General features: G+C 43.5%; 5 protein-coding genes across 5 annotated transcripts; 1 reads left to right on the top strand and 4 right to left on the bottom strand.

The window, feature by feature from the left end:
• Positions 1-1785: 1785 nt before the first annotated feature.
• Pkg21D (Protein kinase, cGMP-dependent at 21D) lies at positions 1786-8550 on the top strand. Its single transcript, XM_017156045.3, has 5 exons — positions 1786-2069; positions 4304-4695; positions 5032-6477; positions 6542-6727; positions 8337-8550. Exons 1-5 carry the CDS (start codon positions 1929-1931, stop codon positions 8497-8499), a joined length of 2328 nt encoding a protein of 775 aa, XP_017011534.2. The 5' UTR covers positions 1786-1928; the 3' UTR covers positions 8500-8550.
• Positions 8551-8593: 43 nt separating this feature from the next.
• On the bottom strand, positions 8594-10424 carry LOC108067150 (xylulose kinase). Its single transcript, XM_017156046.3, has one exon. The coding sequence runs from the start codon at positions 10320-10322 to the stop codon at positions 8604-8606; it is 1719 nt and encodes a 572-aa protein (XP_017011535.2). The 5' UTR covers positions 10323-10424; the 3' UTR covers positions 8594-8603.
• Positions 10425-10560: 136 nt separating this feature from the next.
• Gr21a (Gustatory receptor 21a) lies at positions 10561-12493 on the bottom strand. The gene is made up of 4 exons (XM_017155957.3): positions 11691-12493; positions 11227-11284; positions 10968-11171; positions 10561-10890 (listed from the first exon to the last, which is right to left on the bottom strand). The coding sequence occupies exons 1-4, from the start codon at positions 12440-12442 to the stop codon at positions 10561-10563; spliced, it is 1344 nt and encodes a 447-aa protein (XP_017011446.1). The 5' UTR covers positions 12443-12493.
• Positions 12494-14599: 2106 nt separating this feature from the next.
• LOC108067115 (collagen alpha-1(I) chain-like) lies at positions 14600-15181 on the bottom strand. The gene has a single exon (XM_070217350.1). The coding sequence runs from the start codon at positions 15139-15141 to the stop codon at positions 14701-14703; it is 441 nt and encodes a 146-aa protein (XP_070073451.1). The 5' UTR covers positions 15142-15181; the 3' UTR covers positions 14600-14700.
• A 2977-nt stretch (positions 15182-18158) lies between these two features.
• On the bottom strand, positions 18159-18592 carry LOC108067119 (heterogeneous nuclear ribonucleoprotein A1-like). The gene has a single exon (XM_017155960.3). It carries the CDS (start codon positions 18533-18535, stop codon positions 18239-18241), a length of 297 nt encoding a protein of 98 aa, XP_017011449.2. The 5' UTR covers positions 18536-18592; the 3' UTR covers positions 18159-18238.
• Between the last annotated feature and the right edge of the window lie 660 nt (positions 18593-19252).

Raw genomic sequence — 19252 nt, 5'->3', positions numbered from 1 at the left:
CGGAATGCGAGTCTCCATTAAATGTGGGCCACCGCCAACGGAAGCCACCGAAGCCACTGAAGCCACGGAAATTCTGCCACCAGCGAAATTCCCCGCTCGTTTTGGGTTTCACTTTTCATTTTTCGCCTGCATTTCAGCAGACACCGAAAAACACCCCAAAAAACAAGAACCTCTATATATTTAAAGCTCGCCTCGCAGTTCGCCTGCATAATTCTATTATGGCTGTAAAGCAATTTTATTTCATATTATTTATGCTCGACGCCAGTCATCAAGACAAAACTACAGCAGAACTTCTTTGGCCTCAACTTTAGTGATTTTAGCATTTGCTTTCAAGCTGCTCCCCCAAACTCGAACTTTCGCAATGACAAATAAGACAGCAACGAGTGCACATAAATTTAAATTTCGAGTTGCGCACTTAAAGCTAGCAATCAAGAGTAAGATTACACCAATAAATTGTCCAATTCAGTTTATCAAGGACTCTACTGTTGTTAAGTCTATATTATTCTTTTGCCTTTTAAGAGGTTATTTCGAAGAACGATACTAAAGACAGGGTTTTATTTCTTTCTTTAAAAATAAAATTTAAATACATTTAAATAATAAGTATACATTTTTGCAGAGATTGTATATTTTAAAAAGTTTATTTAAAGAATTTGGCCTGTAGGTTAGTTTTTCTTTGTCAAAAATACTAAAAATAACATCTCTTAAATCATACAAAAATTTAAAAGAATTTTAAAAATATTTTCAGTTTTTGGGGATGCATAGTTTCGATAGTTTAGGAATTTTCCCTGTAGTAAGGGGGGTCCAGCTGTTGTTTTGTTCCCTGGATGCTGGCTACCTTATGGCCACTATATCCGTTCCCTCTATTTCCCTACTCTTCGGCTTTCGTTTTCATATCTGCTGGCTGCCATTTCGCATTTTCGTTTTCATTTTTACGCTTTGTAGGTCTCGCTTTCGCATTTGCCCTTGCCCCGTCACTTCCTGGTCCCCTCATAACACCCTTCTACCGCTTTTAACCCCTTCTAGCCCCTTTCTAACCCCTCTTGACCCACCACCAGCCCCTTTTTTGCTCCTGTAAATGTCGCGTTGGCTGTCATCATCAAATTACGCCAGGCTTTTGTGGCTGGGTTTTTGTTTTCGGGGCAGCAGTAAAGCAAAATTAAATAGCCTTTTAGGGTTACATTTAGGTAAACCTCTTAATTTTTTTGATATTAAAAAATGGTATTTAATTTAATATGTAGAATACAAAGGTGCTCAAAGTCGATTTTAAGTTAAAAGTTAAAATTTTGATTATAATTAAATAACATATACATTAAAATAGTTTTAAAGTCAAAGCCTTAAATTTGTATATTTATGAACTGTTTACTGCTCTTCTTAGTTTGGCTCACCAAATTTTTAGTAGAAACTGAACCTTTAAATATTTATATTTTGTTAACAAAATTCAAAAAGAAACTTGTGTTTCTGAACTTAAAACATATTTAAATTATTTAAAATAAAAAATAACAAACACATTTTTGAAGGTAAGCCCCTTTTATAAATAAATGTGTAAACAAAGTGGATTAGTTTTCTCGATGAAAATTAATGAAAATTGTCTGCTTATGAGTTTTGCCCCTTAAATTGCCTGTGTGCGCTCTTTTGATTTCGGTTTACTCTGCTGATAAGCCGAGATCGCTCTTTTTCCGGCGCTCTTCCATTCCATTACATTAGCCCTCTCTGAGTCACTTTCTCTCTGATAAATCACGTATACGCCGCGTCGATCGCCGTCCGAATGGCAGTCGCCAACGAAACGCGCGCGCAAGCAAACCGCCAGCGAATCGCAGCGGAGGAGCATCTTATTCGGCTGAATGGACTAACTTTCTGGATAAAGAACAGCCCTATATCATAGATCTCAAGAAAGGAGGAGGAGATTGAGTGAACTTTGACCTTGGAAAATGGCCGCCGCAATGATGAGCGATCGGGAACGGGAGGCGATCGTCAGCAACTTGACCAAGGATGTGCAGTCGCTGAGGGAAATGGTGCGGAGTCGGGAAAGCGAGCTGGTCAAGCTGCACCGGGAAATCCACAAGCTGAAGGTGAGCCAGAAGTGGGGTGAAGTCATAAAGGTAGGGGAAATCGGAAAACATTGGGAAAAGCCATCCATCGCTGTCTATCGCATCGCTTTGTTTGCTCTGTTTTTTTTTTGTTTTTATTGTTTGCTGCCCCTGGAAGTTCAGATAAGCTCAGGAGCTTCCACACGCAGACCGCACTATTTCATTTTTTCGGACTAAATTCGAATTCGCTTTGTGTATCGCAGAGATACAAAAAGTATCTGCAAATACACACGACCCCTCCTCTATCACAATCACATCGTTATCTGGGCAACAGCAGCAGACTCTGCCCAGATATCAGATATGCCTACCCCACTGAACCGCAGAAGGGAGGGGGTGGCTACCTAACCCATGCCCTTGCTAGATATTCATATCTAATTCCCCCTTTCCCCACCTAAACCATCCGCACATATTTAAACTGTAAGGCAGATTTATTGAGCCAAGTGATTAGCACTTCTTGGCGAGATCTCATCGTCGTGCACAATTTTATAGCCCAAAGAAACGAGTGGAAATTCGAAATACGAGACTTGCGACTCTCGGATACTCGGTAGGCAGTTCTCCAGATTATTTGGAAGCCGAAAATCATTTAATTTTCATTATCTCACTAATTGGGGCTGTAAAAAGTCAGAGGGAGAGAGACTGAAAGAGCTAAATTGCAAAATTGCTAATATTAAATAAATTAGAGGGCGGCTTAAATTGTTTTCATGGTTATAGAAAAGGTCTAGATGGGGAATAAGTAAATACGAGTAGGTAAATAAATAAATTATAAAAATGATCTTTCCCATTTTTTATAAATCTTTTAATTAAAGCATAATTCAAATATAAATAATTAATTACTTAAATTAAAAAATTTAATAATATTATAATTTTTCCAATCATTTCTTTATAACATAATCAAGATAACAAATGAAATCACTTATCCACTCTTTAGAAAACTGTTCTCTGGATCATAATAATAATTTAAATTGTTATTTGTCATAATGAAAATTTTGCTTGCTTATTCAAATCCCCATTCGTAGAGAATTCCATCTTTGCGAGATGTAAAGCTCTTCGGCACTTAATTCAGCTGAGAGTGTGCGTCGCTAATTGCCGGATCACCTCCAGCTTGAGACGTCCCCTCTGTTACCCCAGATCTCGCAGATCCCCAGATTACTTTGTGGGTAAACAAAAATACAGAAAGATACATAGATAATATAGTTCCGACCGGGGCAGCACGCGCATCTCATCTCGAAAAAAAAGCAACAGAAAAGAAACAGAAACCGAAACCAAAACCGAAATAAAAGAGCGGCGAGCGAGAAAAATAGGAAATGCGAGCTGGGCCAAAGAAGAGTGTTTTTGAAATGCTAATTTCTATGCAAATAATTTGGAAAACAAGCAAAAGGTGGTTGGTGATGGGAGGGGGTGGTAACACCTCGCCCCGACATTCGGCTTATCATGTTTACCCTCTGAGCTGGAAATGGAATTGGTATAGAAACTGGAACTCCATGACTGGGTCTACTTTCTGGGGAGGCGCCTCGGATTCGGATTCGGATTTGCCTTTCGGCTGCGGCTTTATCTATGCCGCTTTTTGGGTCACAACGCCTAGGGGAAAATTTAGCATTCTATTTACGGACTGTGATAAGGGAGTCACAAAATACGCACCCAATTGGCATACACTGGTAGCGAAAAAGGTGTTGCAAAGTATTTGCGTTACGAGTCATTTTTTAATAGAAAAGCCTTAAAGTGTACGACAGATAAAAAAATGTAAATGTTTTTATTTTTATTTTGAACACAAACTATTTATATTTTTAATTCATGTATTAAAAAAGATATTAAAATTGTATGTAAAAATATGAAACAAATTTTAAAATAAGGGGCTGTCCATATATTACGTAATCACAATTTCGGCGACTTTTGACCCCCCCCCCCATGTAATCAATTCTTCTTCTTCTTCTTCATAGGTGTATTTGGTTTTCATTCCATTAATTTTTATAATTTTATTAAAGGGCCTTTAATTCTTATTATTTATCTCCCTGTGTATTTCATCCCGGGATTTGTCATCGTGAAAGCACGTGAATGCCATCCGCAGTGGGTCATCTAATTGAGTTGGGTGTCTGAGTGTCGAGGGAATCACGCGGCCCCATCGATTGATTGGCTCACAATTGTCGGGGAATTGATTAAGCGACGCATGACAATTGTGGCTCCCATCTCTGACCCTCCCCTCCGTTCCTTTTTTCCAGAGTGTGCTTCAGCAGACCACCAACCACCTGAACGTCACCCGGAGTGAGAAGGCCAAGACGAAGCTGTACTCTCTTCCAGAGCAATGTAACGAGCAGGAGGGCAGGGATCGGGATCCGCATGTGTGCAGCTCCTGCGGCATGGTGCTGCCCACCAGTCCGGAGTTCGCCCTGGAAGCTTTGTCTCTGGGACCACTGCCTCACTCGGCAATGGCATCTTCGACGGCTTCCCCATCCCCAACGGCCACTCCTTCGCCTTCTCCGTCGACGGAGGAGGCGAGACCCAAGGCCATGCCAGCTGCCATTAAAAAACAAGGCGTCTCCGCCGAGAGCTGCGTGCAGTCCATGCAACAGTCCTACAGCATTCCTATCCCAAAATATGACAAGGATTTCAGGTGAGATTTGTCTTGAACTTAAAATCTGCATTCACAGTCGTAGAGTAAAACTAATACCTATCGAAATGTAGAAAAAAATTTTGATATCGCATCATGCATTTAAAAGTTATGAGCAAAACAAATAATGAAATGCAAGCAGTGCAAGCAGTCGATTGACTACTTGCATAACTTTATCTCGCTCGCACTCCCTTAAGCTTATTAACGGGTATCTAATAGTCGTTTCCCTTGTTTGTAGTACTTACTTTAAACTTTATACGTTTTAAAACTTTCACTTGTTTGTAGTACTTACTTTAAACTTTATACGTTTTAAAACCCAACAACCTTGATCTTCCCCAGTGACAAACAGCAGATCAAAGACGCCATCATGGACAACGACTTCCTGAAGAACATAGACGCCTCGCAGGTGCGCGAGCTGGTGGACTCGATGTACTCGAAGAGCATCGCCGCCGGGGAGTTTGTGATCCGCGAGGGCGAGGTGGGTGCCCACCTGTATGTCTCGGCGGCCGGGGAGTTTGCGGTGATGCAGCAGGGCCGGGTGCTGGACAAGATGGGCAAGGGCAAGGCGTTCGGGGAGCTGGCCATCCTGTACAACTGCACCAGGACCGCGTCCATCCGGGTGCTAAGCGAGGCGGCCAGGGTGTGGGTGCTGGATCGCAGGGTCTTCCAGCAGATCATGATGTGCACGGGTCTGCAGAGGCGGGAGAACAGTGTGAATTTCCTGAGATCGGTGCCGCTGCTGAAGAACCTCAGCGAGGAGCTGCTGGCCAAGATAGCGGATGTCCTGGAACTGGAGTTCTATGCGGCTGGTACCTATATAATCCGCCAGGGAACCGCCGGCGATAGCTTCTTCCTGATCTCACAGGGCAATGTGCGGGTGACCCAAAAGCTGACCCCCAGTTCTTCGGAGGAAACGGAGCTGAGAACTTTATCTCGGGGAGATTACTTCGGGGAACAGGCGCTGATCAACGAGGACAAGAGGACGGCCAACATTATAGCCCTGTCACCGGGAGTGGAGTGCCTCACCTTGGATAGGGATTCCTTCAAGCGACTGATTGGCGATCTCTGCGAGCTGAAGGAGAAGGACTACGGGGATGAGAGCAGGATGCTGGCCATGAAGCAGGCCAGGGAGAGCAGCCAGGATGAGCCGAAGGAGCAGCTGCAGCAGGAGTTCCCCGACCTCAAGCTCACCGATCTCGAGGTGGTCAGCACTCTGGGTATCGGTGGCTTTGGCCGCGTGGAGCTGGTCAAGGCCCATCATCAGAACCGCGTGGATACCTTTGCCTTGAAGTGCCTGAAGAAGCGACACATTGTGGACACCAAACAGGAGGAGCACATCTTCAGCGAGCGGCACATAATGCTCAGTTCCCGATGCCCCTTTGTGTGCCGATTGTATCGCACTTTCCGGGACGAGAAGTACGTCTATATGCTGCTGGAGGCCTGCATGGGTGGCGAGATCTGGACCATGCTGAGGGATCGCGGTTCCTTCGAGGACAACGCCGCGCAGTTCATCATAGGCTGTGTTCTGCAGGCCTTCGAGTATCTTCACGCACGTGGGATCATCTATCGCGATCTGAAGCCCGAGAACCTGATGCTGGACGAGCGTGGCTATGTGAAGATCGTGGACTTTGGCTTTGCCAAGCAGATTGGAACCAGTGCCAAGACGTGGACCTTCTGCGGCACCCCGGAGTACGTGGCCCCCGAGATCATCCTGAACAAGGGTCACGATCGAGCCGTGGACTATTGGGCTTTAGGAATCCTAATCCATGAGCTGCTCAATGGAACGTAGGTTTAAGAATCTGTATGATGTTTGGAACTCCTATTAGTAATGCTTCTCTTTACTTGATAGCCCACCATTTAGTGCCCCGGATCCCATGCAGACTTACAACCTCATCTTGAAAGGCATCGACATGATTGCCTTTCCCAAGCACATTTCCCGCTGGGCCGTGCAGCTCATCAAGCGGCTCTGTCGTGATGTTCCTTCGGAGCGACTGGGCTACCAGACTGGTGGCATCCAGGACATCAAGAAGCACAAGTGAGTAGAACAACCGGACGCCGTATTCCTAAAGAATTCGTGTTGATTCTCTGGTGCTAAAGAACTCGCGCTTTTTGGTTTGACAAGCGAATTCCATGCCCGCGAATTCTTTAGTGTTGAGTTTCTGCCGTATGCAAATGTTTACGGCATATAACCAAATTAAGTAACATTTCATATCACTCTTTTGTAACAGTTGTATTCTAATAGATATTTTATAAATTTTTTGTTTTATTTATTTTAATTTATTTTTTTAGTTTTTTTATTAAATATAAATGACTAATTAAATGTTCGTAGTTTCTAAATTACTACACAGGCCGACAGTGTTTTTGGTGCAGCCCTATGGGCATTAAATTGTGTTAATATAGACGGGTATAAGCATATCTGCATACTTAGTTTTCGCGTTTAACGGGTGGTATTTGTGCAATCGCGGTTTGAAAAAAATAGCAACATTAATTGTTTTGATTTAAGATATCCTCGAGGGTCTGTGCTTAGTTGTAATAAAACCTATACCAAAAAATAGCTTAGATGCCCTTCTAAATAATTGCATTTAAGGTTCCATCATAATTTGAGTCAATCAAAGCCTATGAGCCATTGAAGTAATTTGTTCACCTCTATTCCCAACCAACTTGATGCGGTGAACAGGCTTAAAAAAATACAAGTCAAAATATGTGCCCTAAAATATTTGACAGGCATCTAGAGGCGTCTTTCACCGAATTTTTAAGATAAATAAGACCATTATACGTCGAAGGATGGAATTTATAGAATTTTTTTCATAGGAACGTAAAAAGTAACAAGTATTTTTGAGTAACTATTACGTAACGAGTTGGTCGTGACTTAACACAGTAGGTTTTTTAAAGATAACAGTGGCGTAGCCTTAAAATTGTGGGGGGAGATATTTAACAGGCATACTAACCCCTTGAAAATACAAATTTTCGATGTTCGGCGCCTACTGCTAAACAAATTGAAAGGCAAATTTCTACGAATGTGTCAGATATTTATGTAAAATGGAATTTCAAAATTCTTGTTACTTTTCCCTTTCTTACGGAAAAAATTCTATAAATTCCATCCTTTGAAGTACAATAGTGGGTTTTATCTCAAAAATTCGGGAAAAGTCGTCTCTAGATGCCTGTCAAATATTTTACAGCACATATTTTTCCTTGTATTTTTTTAAGACTGTTCACCGCATCAAGTTGGTTGTGAACAGAGGTGAACAAATTACTTCAATGGCTCATAGGCTTTGATTGACTCAAATAATAATGGAACCTTAAATGCAATTATGTAGATGGGCATCTAAACCATTTTTTGGCATAGGTTTTAATTCAGTTGGGCAAAGACCGTCGAAGATATCTTAAATCAAAACATTAAATGTTGCTATTTTTTTCAAACCGCGATTGCACAAATACCACCCGTTAAACGCGAAAACGAAGTATGCAGATATTCTTATATACGTCTATATTAACATATTTTAATGCCCATAGGCCTGCACCTTTTAATAAAGTCCATTTTGTTGACCTGTGCTATTATTTTTATTTGTATTATTCATAATATTTTTCTATTTCGTTTTTTTTGTCTTATTTTATGTTTTTTTTTTTATTTATTTATTTTTTAGGTGGTTCCTGGGCTTTGACTGGGATGGCCTCTCCAGTCAGCTGCTGATCCCGCCCTTCGTGCGACCCATTGCCCATCCGACGGATGTGCGCTACTTCGACCGCTTCCCCTGCGATCTAAATGAGCCACCCGACGAGCTTTCCGGCTGGGATGCGGACTTCTAGGACTTCTAGTACTTCATCACTGTGTTTAGTTTACTCGTTAGGTTATTTTATTGATTTGCTTAGTAGAAACGTAGAAAGAAACAAAGAAAAGCCATCTTAGTTAGTTACTCCGAATCATGGTAAAAGTACACACTGGATTTGGCGGCCAGCAGTCGGCAGATTTGCGAGCATCTCGCGATCAACGGAGTGTAGATCTTCTCGGAATCCTTGGTGGGTTCCGCAGCCAGGTGAAGGCCAGAGGGCACATTCTTAAAGAACTCCTCGTAGGTGAGTCGGGGCTCCCTGCCCTTGGGCATCCTGCAGGATTGGCAATTGCAATTCGATTCCCGATGCTCGTAGAAGGCGTATCTCGCTCGAAAGGCGCAACCCAAGAGGCTCACCTCCACTCCGGTTCTCTGATAAACAGGAGCATCGAAGATGTCCGCCACGATCTGCAGGACTTGCTGGCTCCTCGAGTCCTCACCCACCACTATCACCTTCGTAAACTTGGATTTATTGAAGCCCATCTCCCGGGCGATGGCATAGTGGTGCATGATCTGTCCCTCGATCACAGCTCGCACTTCGATTTCCGGTGTGGCAAAGGCAGGACGACCCCTCAAGCACTCCGCTGACATGTAGTCTATCCCCGCATCCCAACGCAGAGTTCCCTGGGCAATGGGTATAATCTCTCGATCCCTGAAATGCACAGCCACATTGCCACTATTCCCGGGGGGCGTTTGATCCAGCATCTCGTAGAACCTCACCCAACTGCCATTGGCCAGCTCCTCGCAAACGGCCTTTCGAACTAATCCACCATTGTGGAAGCACAGGATGCCCATGAACTCATCGGTCCGCGTGGGATGACACATCACATGGCCATCCTCCAAACGGGGAGCCCGCTTCAGAGGCATCACCACCACATCACTGGTGTCTAGAGATAGCATAAGGAAGTTATTCTCCTCGAGAAGACCGGCCAGTTCGGAGGCCTTGCTCCCGGCGGAGGCCACCACCATGCAGTCGGGTCGAAAGTTCCACCTCTTCACATAGTAATCTGCCACTCTTCCCTGGAGTCTATTAGAGGGTATGGGTTTCATTAGACGCCTGGCCAAATCAGGAGCACAGGCATCCAGGCACTTGGGTGACCACTTCTTGCGCCGGATGTCCAACAGATTCATTCCCGAGCCATCGGTGTAGTCTATGGAGGCCATGCCCCCGATGAGTAGGGAAGCCAGGAAGCTGGAGATCAAGGAGATCCTCGAACATCTCTCGTAGTGCTCCGTGCACTGGGTGTACACCTTGCGGATCTGTGGACCCGTGAACCTGGTATAAGCCCGAGATCCCGTGATGCTGGACATTTCAGCTGGCCCTCCGACTGCCTGCTCCATTTCGCGCACCTGTTCATCCGTGGACGAATCCCTCCAAGTGGGCGTCCTGGTCAACTCGAAGGCACTTTCGGTGAGCTGTTCATGCAGGCGGAGATTGGCATTCAGATTGCAAAGACGTCTTAGTCCCAAATCCGACCAGAAGACACAACCATGCTGCTGCGCCGCCCCACCAATGGAGGCTATTGAGTGGAGGTCCGCTCCCTGCTTCTCCAGGCAGTCCATCAGCATGTCCAGCGCCTTGACCCACATCACTGGATTGGCCAAGTATTCACCGGGTCCTCCGTCTGCTAGGATACCATTCTTGGTCTTGAACTCGGGCAGGTCGACGTCATATCGAATCTGGGCCACATAGGCCACTTTTAGATTGGAGTCGAGGATCAGGGCGCGCAGGAGCTGGGTGCCCAGGTGGAGGCCCAGGTAGCTGTTGCCACTGTAGTCCTGTTTGCGACGGTGGCACATTTTCCAGAGGTTTTTATGGGTTTTAAAGGGTAGGTGGAAATGGATAGGAGAGCTGCAAATTTTTAGGAAATTATTATAAGACGGAAAAGACTAAGCATCAAAGGTATATCGAAAGTTATTATATTTTATTCCGCAAATTAGAATAGAAATATCTATCAAGATAAAAAATATAAATAAAAATTTCATCGCTTTGATATTTATAAATTTCATAAATATTTATTGACAATAGTGAGTAATTCTAGGACTGCTGTTGCCCGATGCGTCGCTGCTCGGTGATTTTGAACTGCAGAAGGACCACGAGATAGGTGGCCATGAAGGAGATGTTGGTCGTGATTAGCTCCCGGTTGATGTTCGCATAGCCGTCCAGATTCATGATGGGCGGATTCTTATTGATGGCCACCAGGAGCATCTCCACCTCCTTCTGGGTGGCGGCATCCACGGCGGTCAGGTTAATGTTGAGTAGCTTTGTTTGGAAGTCGAGTCCAACCTTCCGGGAGGCGTAATGCGCCTCGTTGCAGATGATATACAGCAGACCCATGCAGTAGAACACGATGACGAAGAGACCGACCTACAGTTCAGATAGAAGAAAATATATATTAAAAAGTTCCCTCTTAAAAATAGTTACGAAATAGATATATAACCCACCTCCTTGTACGTTGCTCCGTGGTCGATAATCTCACTGATGCTGCCGTATGTGGCGATGATCGTGGTGAAGAAGATGACCAGGCAGTACATCCCGTACATATTCGAGTATGCCCTTCCCAGCTGCTGCATCATGTGGCTCAGGTCCACCCACAAATGGCGGTACTCGGTCAGTTTCTGGGCGGGCTTCTCTCCTCTTATTGTTGTCTGCATTTTAAAATTGTAAACTTTATTTATACTATTAAAAATATTTGCATTTTACCTGCAAGGCATCGGAAAGAGCGCGACTGGCAGTTCCAAAGGCATTGCAGTTGATGTACCTATGGGAGTTTAAAATGAAAATGTTATAATACTTAATTTGCTAAAACTAAACAGATAAAAAAACATATTTCAGGATGAACTTATTAATAATATTTTTATATCTTTGAAAATACTTTTAAATCGATAAAGAAAGCAAAAAGTAAGATGGCAAAAGAAAAATTGCGTCTTAAACTACTCTCTTCGAAACGCAAAAGCAAGATGGCGACTCAAATTACTTTGAGTAAAAATTTGACATTTTTGTAGTTCGAAAAAATGCGTATTTTGAACATCTTGCTGCTTACATTTTCGAACTTATGAATTATATAATTTCACCAAATCCAATTTAATTCTTTAACATTTTTTTATTGTTGGGAATCCAAGTATTTTCACTTCAGTAAATTAAACATTTTAAGGCTATCCACTCACCACAGGCTACAGAAGCAGTTCAGCATGGCGATGATGGGGTAGTAGGCGAATGTGTACCACAACCGGAAGTCCGGCTGCAGAAAGTACTGCGACAGGTTGATGGCGATGCTGAGGAGCCACGAAAAGACGCACAGCGACCAGGTGAGTGGGTAGAGATTCGGAAAGACAATGGGCGAACCGGTGGTCTTGAAAAACTTGTACTGATAGTTGGTCCACATGTTCTTGAAGATGGCCACCTGGGGACCATGCCGCCAACTGGCCACCGGGAGCAGAAAGTTGGTGAACAGCAGGCTGATGAAGATCACATTGTAGATGGCCTCGTCGAACCGCTTGTCCGGACTGGTGACGAACTTCTTGACCCGCTCGCGGAGAACCAGAACCACAATGGTCGTCTGGCAGCTGTAGATGAAGATGGCCCACATGACCTGCTTGGAGCTCCAGGAGTAGCCCGTCCTGGGCAGATTCTTCTCGGGGGGATTGCGGTGGATGGGCATTACGCCCATTATCTGAAACAGGACCAGCAGGCTCTTGGTGGTCTGGTAGAACGAGTCATGTTTGTCCAGCTCCAGGGGATCGTCCACGGTCTCCTGTTTGCGTACATACACCTCCTCCATGGCATCGCCCCTGGCCATCAGTTTCAGCTTCTCCCGGTAGCGCACCTCGTCCTCGAGGAACTGACGCTGGTTGGGATTCAGCATGGGCACCACCTTCGACGGCGGCGTCAGGCCGCGACTCACTGCCCAAAACGACATGGTGCGATCGTAGAAAGTCCTGCCGCCTCGCAGCGAGAAACCTTTTATACACTTTTAGACATCCCCAGGAAGCAGGCCTTGCTATTGACTTTCGATTGAAAGACAAACAATGAAAGGGACACGCCCGCAGGCGGCGCCCATTTGCTTGTCCTCCATTAAATATGCTCAAGTCCGGGACATGAGCACGAGCCTAGTTGGGCATTGGATACTATGCACTGAGAGAAAATGCTATGGTTTAGCTCTTAAAAAATAGGAGTTTTAGAGAAGAGAAGGTTTAGTATTGCGAAATTTTAAGCAGTCAAAAAAAGAAATAAGTTTTCCAGTTCTTAAGTAAAAAACTAATTTCAATTTTTTAAAAAGATTGTTAATGCTTATGTAATGTAAAATTAATAAACATTTATTAAACAAGCAACAAACAATTGGTCACGTCAACTGTAATGTTAAATACAAAAGTGATACCCTCCATGTGTACTTATAATTCCCAACTAGTTCTAGCACTACAAATTCATGACCTATTTACATACAATTCTTACGCTATAACATTACTTCATTTAACTATCTGAAGATAGCTATCTTTCTTGCTTTAAATTTATAATATATTTATTTATTTCAAATTTATTTAATTTAAAATAGAGCTTTTTCTCTCAGTGCCCGTTTGTTGTGGTCATTCTGCTGACACCGACCAACGGGTGACCCCGTCAGCAGTGAAGAATGGGAAGGACGACGACAAGGAGTAGGAGTAGGAGGTGACCAACTGAGGGCGACCGAACGGAGAAGGTACATAAAATGCGCTTAATTTGCCGGAAATGAAAGTTTAACGATGTGTAAATGCTTACGAATGCCGATAGAGGCTCGCACTAATGACCAATAAAAATGTGCCACCAACGGGTCGCAGGACGGGTCTCCATCTTTCCATCTTTGTCCAGGGTTTCGGGACCCAATCCTGGTCCCTTCTCCCACAACCTCGGCATGTGTGTGGGTCTGACTTTTGATCTATTTCTGCCTCAGATACCAAAAGGCCCGGCATCAATGGCTCTTAAGGCGCTTAAAGTCAGTCGAGAGTGGAGAGGAAATCCATGGCAATGACAGCCGTTCTGCCGCTCGGATGTCCAGATAAAACCCAATCCTCTCGAGCAAACTGCTCCTCGCTTCCCGGGGATAAACCAAGTGGGAGCTCTAAATCTCTCCCCGAGAGAATGTTTGGAATTTGTGCGCCACATTTAAAGAGTTTTCACTCTGTCCCAGAAGCCAACTGTTGCGAGTTTACCCCGAGTTTTTCCTGTTTTGGCACCGAAACTCATTTTCATGGCACATAGTTTGGCAAACTCGGCTCGTTTAATGCGAAAACTTTCAAGACAAACGACAAGCGAGACTGCATAAATAAAGTGTTTAGCTGGTTTTTTATGCCCATGACATAATTGCAGCCAACTGAGAAAGCAAGCTGCACATTTAAAAAGCGCTGGCGCAGCTTTATCCCTTTGGCTTAAAGAACTGCAGTGCATCCATGGATTTGTGGGTTTTTGTTGCTGCCACGTCCTTTTTTTTGTTCCTTTTTGCCAGGACGTGCCTTCTCCGAGTGTCACAGGAACCGAAGGAAGCGAATCTCCCACGGCCGCCGGCTGTCACCCACAAAGCGGCCTTGGCGAACAAGTTACATTTCGATTTCCGAATCCCCCGACTGGCATTCCCCTTTCAGCTCCGCCATCCTTCTTAGCGCGCCATCCATCAAGGAAATGCACTGGAAAAATTACTTAATACTTGATTTTTAAGTAAATATACAATAATGATGTAGTGTTAAGCAATAAATGTACCTCCCTCTAATGTAATAGTCAAATTAGATCTTTCTAACATTCTAATTTAATTATACCTTTTATCAATAATACTTAATAAAAGGCTCTCTCAAAAATATTATTCAAATTCAGGATAGATAGCTTTAGAAAACCTTTTTAAAACCTTTCTCTTCATATATATCATACTTTACCAAATAAAATTTGCATAAAATCTAGAAAATCATTACTTAATAGATTGGTGTATCATAAATGTTTCCTTATTTCATTTACCCCATTCCTTTTCAATATTATTTGTACAACTTTTCTTTCACTTCCCGCGTAATGCCAGTATCTTGTGCGAAATGCAGCTGAGAAAATGTGAGAAAGATTTACTTCTTGCGGAGGAAAGACTTTTATTAATATCCAGGGAAAGCGCAGAGCAGAACAAGCCAAAAATGGATTTTAGATTGGCTGTGGAGCTCGGGCAACTTAAGCAGAGGTGTCAGTGGTGGAGGTGGTGCTGGTGCTGGCCTCCGTGGTTGAGGTGGTGCTAGCTTCAGTGGTCGAGGTGGTCGTTGTGGTGGTGGTGGTGCTGTTGCTGGGCAGCGTGGCATTGGGAGGCAGACCCCATGGTCCACCGGGTCCACCTGGACCTCCAGGTCCGCCCTGTGGGCCACCAGGACCGCCCTGTGGGCCACCAGGTCCGCCCTGAGGACCTCCAGGACCTCCAGGTCCTCCTTGTGGGCCACCTGGACCTCCTGGACCACCTGCACCTCCTGGACCTCCCGGGCCTCCTGGTCCTCCTTGTGGGCCTCCAGGACCTCCACGACCACCAGGTCCACCCTGAGGTCCTCCTCGTCCACGACGTCCACCTTGAGCGGCAGCCACGGCAATCAGAGCGAACAGGGCGATGATGATGAAGGAACGCATCTTGCTAGGTGTTTGTATCTTTCAGTAGAACTCAACTGTGATACCTATTCGGCCATTTCACTCGGCTTTTATACCTTTCTCACCTTTCCATTGCGACCGACTGAATAAACAGCTTCAGTTTTCGGTGACGTCAAATAAACGTCGGGTGTAATTCGGTATTTGGTAAAACCGTCGACAGACAAAAGAGTCTTGAGCTGGTCTTCAAATCGCTAGCTAGCTATCCATTCATCTGTTTTTCTGCTTCCCCTGCGTCACAGAGCAGCTGCTCTTGATTCGTTTTCAATATTGTTTGTGTTTGTGTTTGTCCACTCGACCATTTATCACCACAAAAATAGTGGGTGGCGTTTTGGGTGGTTTTCATTGCTAATGGAGTTGTAGTTGTCGCCTTGTGATTCGATTCGATTCTATTGGGTTTTTGCGGGTAATTCATCAGTTCGACCAGCAGCGGATGCAATTTATGAGTTTGCATCGGGTGGGTTGGTCCTTCGAATGCAGGACCAATAAATAAATGTTAATTTAATTTGCCTTGGTCATTCAGATTTACAAGGTCTGAAATGGGCACTCGAAAGTGCACTTAGAAAGTTAGTTCTAGGAACTAAAAAATATAGAAATAAGAATTTGTACCTACTAAATATTTTTATTAGATGATTCCGTATAGTAAAGTAATGAAAATATTATCAAATGTTTAAAATATAAAATCCTATAAAAACCAGAAGGCTCCACACACTTAGACAGATCAAAACTTTACAGTTTAAATTTGAATAAAATTCATTTTCGAGCTGTGCAGGCGGGGATTGCACTCTGGCTAATGCAATTAAACATTAATCATACGCACTGTGTGCTAGGCCAGCTAGGACCAGCAGGATACATATGTCGATGTCCGGTGTCCGTTTGTCCGAGGTCCTCCGTTGCTGGGTTACATTCACGGCAGTTAGAGCGTAGCATCCACAAATTAGCAAATTGGACATAAATTGACTAATTAGTGCTAAAAGCAAGTGCCCATGTTTGCTCTGGCCACACTGAAACCCACCCCCACCCCCAACCCCCTTATGCTACTTGTACAATATTGAAGGGAAAGTGATAATTCAATGTGCGTAAATGGAAAATGTAGCAAACTAATTTCGTTTTATTGTGGTGGGCAGCCAACTCCCCTTATTTTTTGTTTATTTCCCCACTTGGTTGGGGAAATTAAAATGCAAATTTCATTTGCATTGGAAATTTATCGCTTTAATGAGCGCTGCAATTGCAATTAAAAAATCTGAACAACTGCGAAATGCTTTTCTCCCGTTTTCGCCCATTTTTCGCCTCTGGCCATAATCCACGGCCCAATGCGTTTGCTCTCCCTATAATAATTTGCCGAGCTAAGCGCTACCGACCAAGATCTTCAAATTTTTAATTAAAAACGCTTTGCATATTTTCCCACAATTGATTTTTGTTTTTCCGACCCAACCCAACAGAACTGCAGTTAAATAGGGGCGAAAAATAGGGCACAAAAACAGTTTCAATTATTCCGGTCACGCTTTTGTCCTCGGCAATTGATGGTTTAATCAGCTGTCTAACGGTTCTATGGGAAGAAATCCATCTGCTTGGTACTTAGGGTTCTCCCCGATTCATATCTCAGTGCTCTGTAGTTTTTATACCCGTTATTCGTAGATTAAAAGGGTATATTGTATTCGAGGAAAAATTTGAGTGCCGCTAGGTGGAGCCATCAAAAGTTTTAATAGCTGCTAGATGGAGCCAGTAGCTTTGACAAATGCATATCTCCATCTCCTTCGCACTCTCTTCACCTGAGTAACGGGTATCTATTAGTCGAAATACTCGACTATAGCGTTGTCTCTTGTTTTTTCCTTCGTTTTTCGGGGGGTTCCTGGTAATTGAAAAGTACACAAGCGCCTAGTGCATCAATTAGCAAAGCAAACGCAGCCAGTCAGTCGGCAAAGACAAAACGCAAACCATTGCGAAGGACGAAGGCCCATCCTTAGATTCCCACGAATCCTCGGGACTGCAAGTGCATTTTATTAGTGGGTAGCAAACCCAAACCGAGTTTTTATCTCTGGGCAAACAGTCGCAAGTGCCGCACAAAAGACACAAAGGGGCGAGAGCTATTGTCCTCGATGGATAACCCCCCTCCATTTCCATTTTCACTTCCACTTTCCCCATTTTCCCCACAAAAAGTTTATATTGCCATGCAAATGCGAGATGGCATTAAAGGATTTCCCAACTGCCGCGTTCTTGCTTCCATTTGTTAGTATCGCCATCACCATCGCCGGCTTTTATTGACTTTGCGCATTTAACTTTTAATTTTCACCATATTAAAGAGTCGAAAATAAAGCAGAAAAACTGGAAATGAAAAGAGTAGGTGAAGCGGTGAATGGCAAAACTTTTTGCGTTAAGCGCTGAAACAACCCCGAGCGCTTTAAGCGGTTCTCCTTGTTCAGCGTTTGGCGCTTGTAACACCTTTTAGTCTACTAAATGTATTCGTGTACTTTGGCCTCTGAGGGGTATATTGTTTAGCAGGTTAACTGGGAATTTTCTCTGGGATATTTTTGAATCAAATTTAAAAAGCCTTGAATATTACTAGAATTTTGAAATCATCTATAAAGGCATCTAATTGTATGCCACATAAATATTCAGATTATTATTTTCACATCATAATTTGGACACCTTCAAGTATGATTTTATAAATGATTTAAAGTGATTTCGCACTCTACATAAAAAGCCTTGAATATTACTAGAATTTTGAAATCATCTATAAAGGCATCTAATTGTATGCCACATAAATATTCAGATTGTTATTTTCACATCATAATTTGGACACCTTCAAGTATGATTTTATAAATGATTTAAAGTGATTTCGCACTCTACATAAGAAGTTCAATATATAAAGGTGTTTACATGCATGCAACAACATATTTTCACATTCTTATTTTTAGAGCATACTTTTAGACCCCTTAATAAAAGATTTTTAAACCAAAGTGATTTCCTTGTTTCTCCATATAATAAGTTTTAATAGTTTTTTGTATGTTCGAATTTTATTTTTTTAAAGAAAAGTTAACAGCCAAAAGGTATATTTAATTTTGCACATTTAATCTAAATCCTAAGACGTGGAAGCCTCAGTGGTGCTTGCCTCGGTGGTTGAAGTGGTGCTGTTGGAGGAGATGGTGCCATTCGGAGGCAGACCCCATTGTCCGCCAGAACCTCCTTGCTGCTGACCACCCTGCTGGCCATTCTGAGGACCTCCCTGGGGTCCTTCCTGCTGACCATTCTGGCCATTCTGAAGTCCTGGTCCTCCCTGGCCACCTTGTTGTCCACCTTGTTGTCCACCTCGAGGTCCTCCTTGGGCAGCAGCCACAACAATCAGGGCGAAGAGGGCAATCAGAATGTGGGAACGCATTTTCTCTTTGTGTTGGTTTAGTTAGCTTGGCGAAAACTCAGCTTGTGATACCTTTTCCTCACTGCCAAAGCCCTTTTATATTCTCGAAATTTTCCATTAGGCCCAAGCACATTTCTTTCCAACAGCTGCTGCTCCGGCGACGTCACGGAAATCAAACAACAACGTCTGTGGTAATTTGGTAAAACCGAAAGCAGTAGACACAAAGAGAGTTTAGAGCTTGGTCGAAAACGAAATGTTTACTGTTTACCACTGGCTAATTTACCTTATGTGCGTCATCTAGCTGTTACTTTTGATTTGTTTTCTATTTATGGAATAATTGGGCTTTGTGTAATAATGAAATAAAAAAATTGTGCAGTTCCCATTTCCGTTAAGTAATTTTATTTAAAATTTTATAGAAAATATTTTACAAATACTAGATAGCTTTAAAGTCGCAATAGCTCACCTTTAGCCCTCTAACCTTCTTTTCCGCCCTGAAATTATTTTCACACGAAGCATTATAGAATATTCCTTGCCCGCGGCGGCATCCTCATAGAAGTGGAGTGCCGTGTAAATATGGCAGTGATGATGCCTCACTTTCCCACCCATCCCAAAGACCCCACCTCCATCCAAAACCCCGACCCAACTCATTTCCATCCGGAACTGAGCCTGGGATGACATGAAGCGGCTTGTGCGCATTTCGGGCTCAACTTTTGTGGAGCCCACGCGGCGTATACTTAA

Source organism: Drosophila takahashii, chromosome 2L, assembly GCF_030179915.1.
Source record: "Drosophila takahashii strain IR98-3 E-12201 chromosome 2L, DtakHiC1v2, whole genome shotgun sequence".
Taxonomy (NCBI): domain Eukaryota; kingdom Metazoa; phylum Arthropoda; class Insecta; order Diptera; family Drosophilidae; genus Drosophila; species Drosophila takahashii.
The sequence above is the reverse complement of the archived record's forward strand: the minus strand, read 5'-3'. Positions and strand labels throughout refer to the sequence as shown.

What these genes read in the sequence shown, in the direction of transcription:
- Gr21a (XM_017155957.3), bottom strand. Translation starts at nt 12,442, where the DNA reads ATGTCGTTTTGGGCAGTGAGTCGCGGCCTGACGCCGCCGTCGAAGGTG. An exon ending in AACTGCTTCTGTAGCCTGTG is followed by an intron (nt 11,285 to 11,690) that starts GTGAGTGGATAG and finishes AAACTCCCATAG; the next exon opens with GTACATCAACTGCAATGCCT. An exon ending in CTCTTTCCGATGCCTTGCAG is followed by an intron (nt 11,172 to 11,226) that starts GTAAAATGCAAA and finishes TTTAAAATGCAG; the next exon opens with ACAACAATAAGAGGAGAGAA.
- Pkg21D (XM_017156045.3), top strand. Translation starts at nt 1,929, where the DNA reads ATGGCCGCCGCAATGATGAGCGATCGGGAACGGGAGGCGATCGTCAGC. An exon ending in AAATATGACAAGGATTTCAG is followed by an intron (nt 4,696 to 5,031) that starts GTGAGATTTGTC and finishes GATCTTCCCCAG; the next exon opens with TGACAAACAGCAGATCAAAG. An exon ending in CAGGACATCAAGAAGCACAA is followed by an intron (nt 6,728 to 8,336) that starts GTGAGTAGAACA and finishes TTTATTTTTTAG; the next exon opens with GTGGTTCCTGGGCTTTGACT.
- LOC108067115 (XM_070217350.1), bottom strand. Translation starts at nt 15,141, where the DNA reads ATGCGTTCCTTCATCATCATCGCCCTGTTCGCTCTGATTGCCGTGGCT.
- LOC108067119 (XM_017155960.3), bottom strand. Translation starts at nt 18,535, where the DNA reads ATGCGTTCCCACATTCTGATTGCCCTCTTCGCCCTGATTGTTGTGGCT.
- LOC108067150 (XM_017156046.3), bottom strand. Translation starts at nt 10,322, where the DNA reads ATGTGCCACCGTCGCAAACAGGACTACAGTGGCAACAGCTACCTGGGC.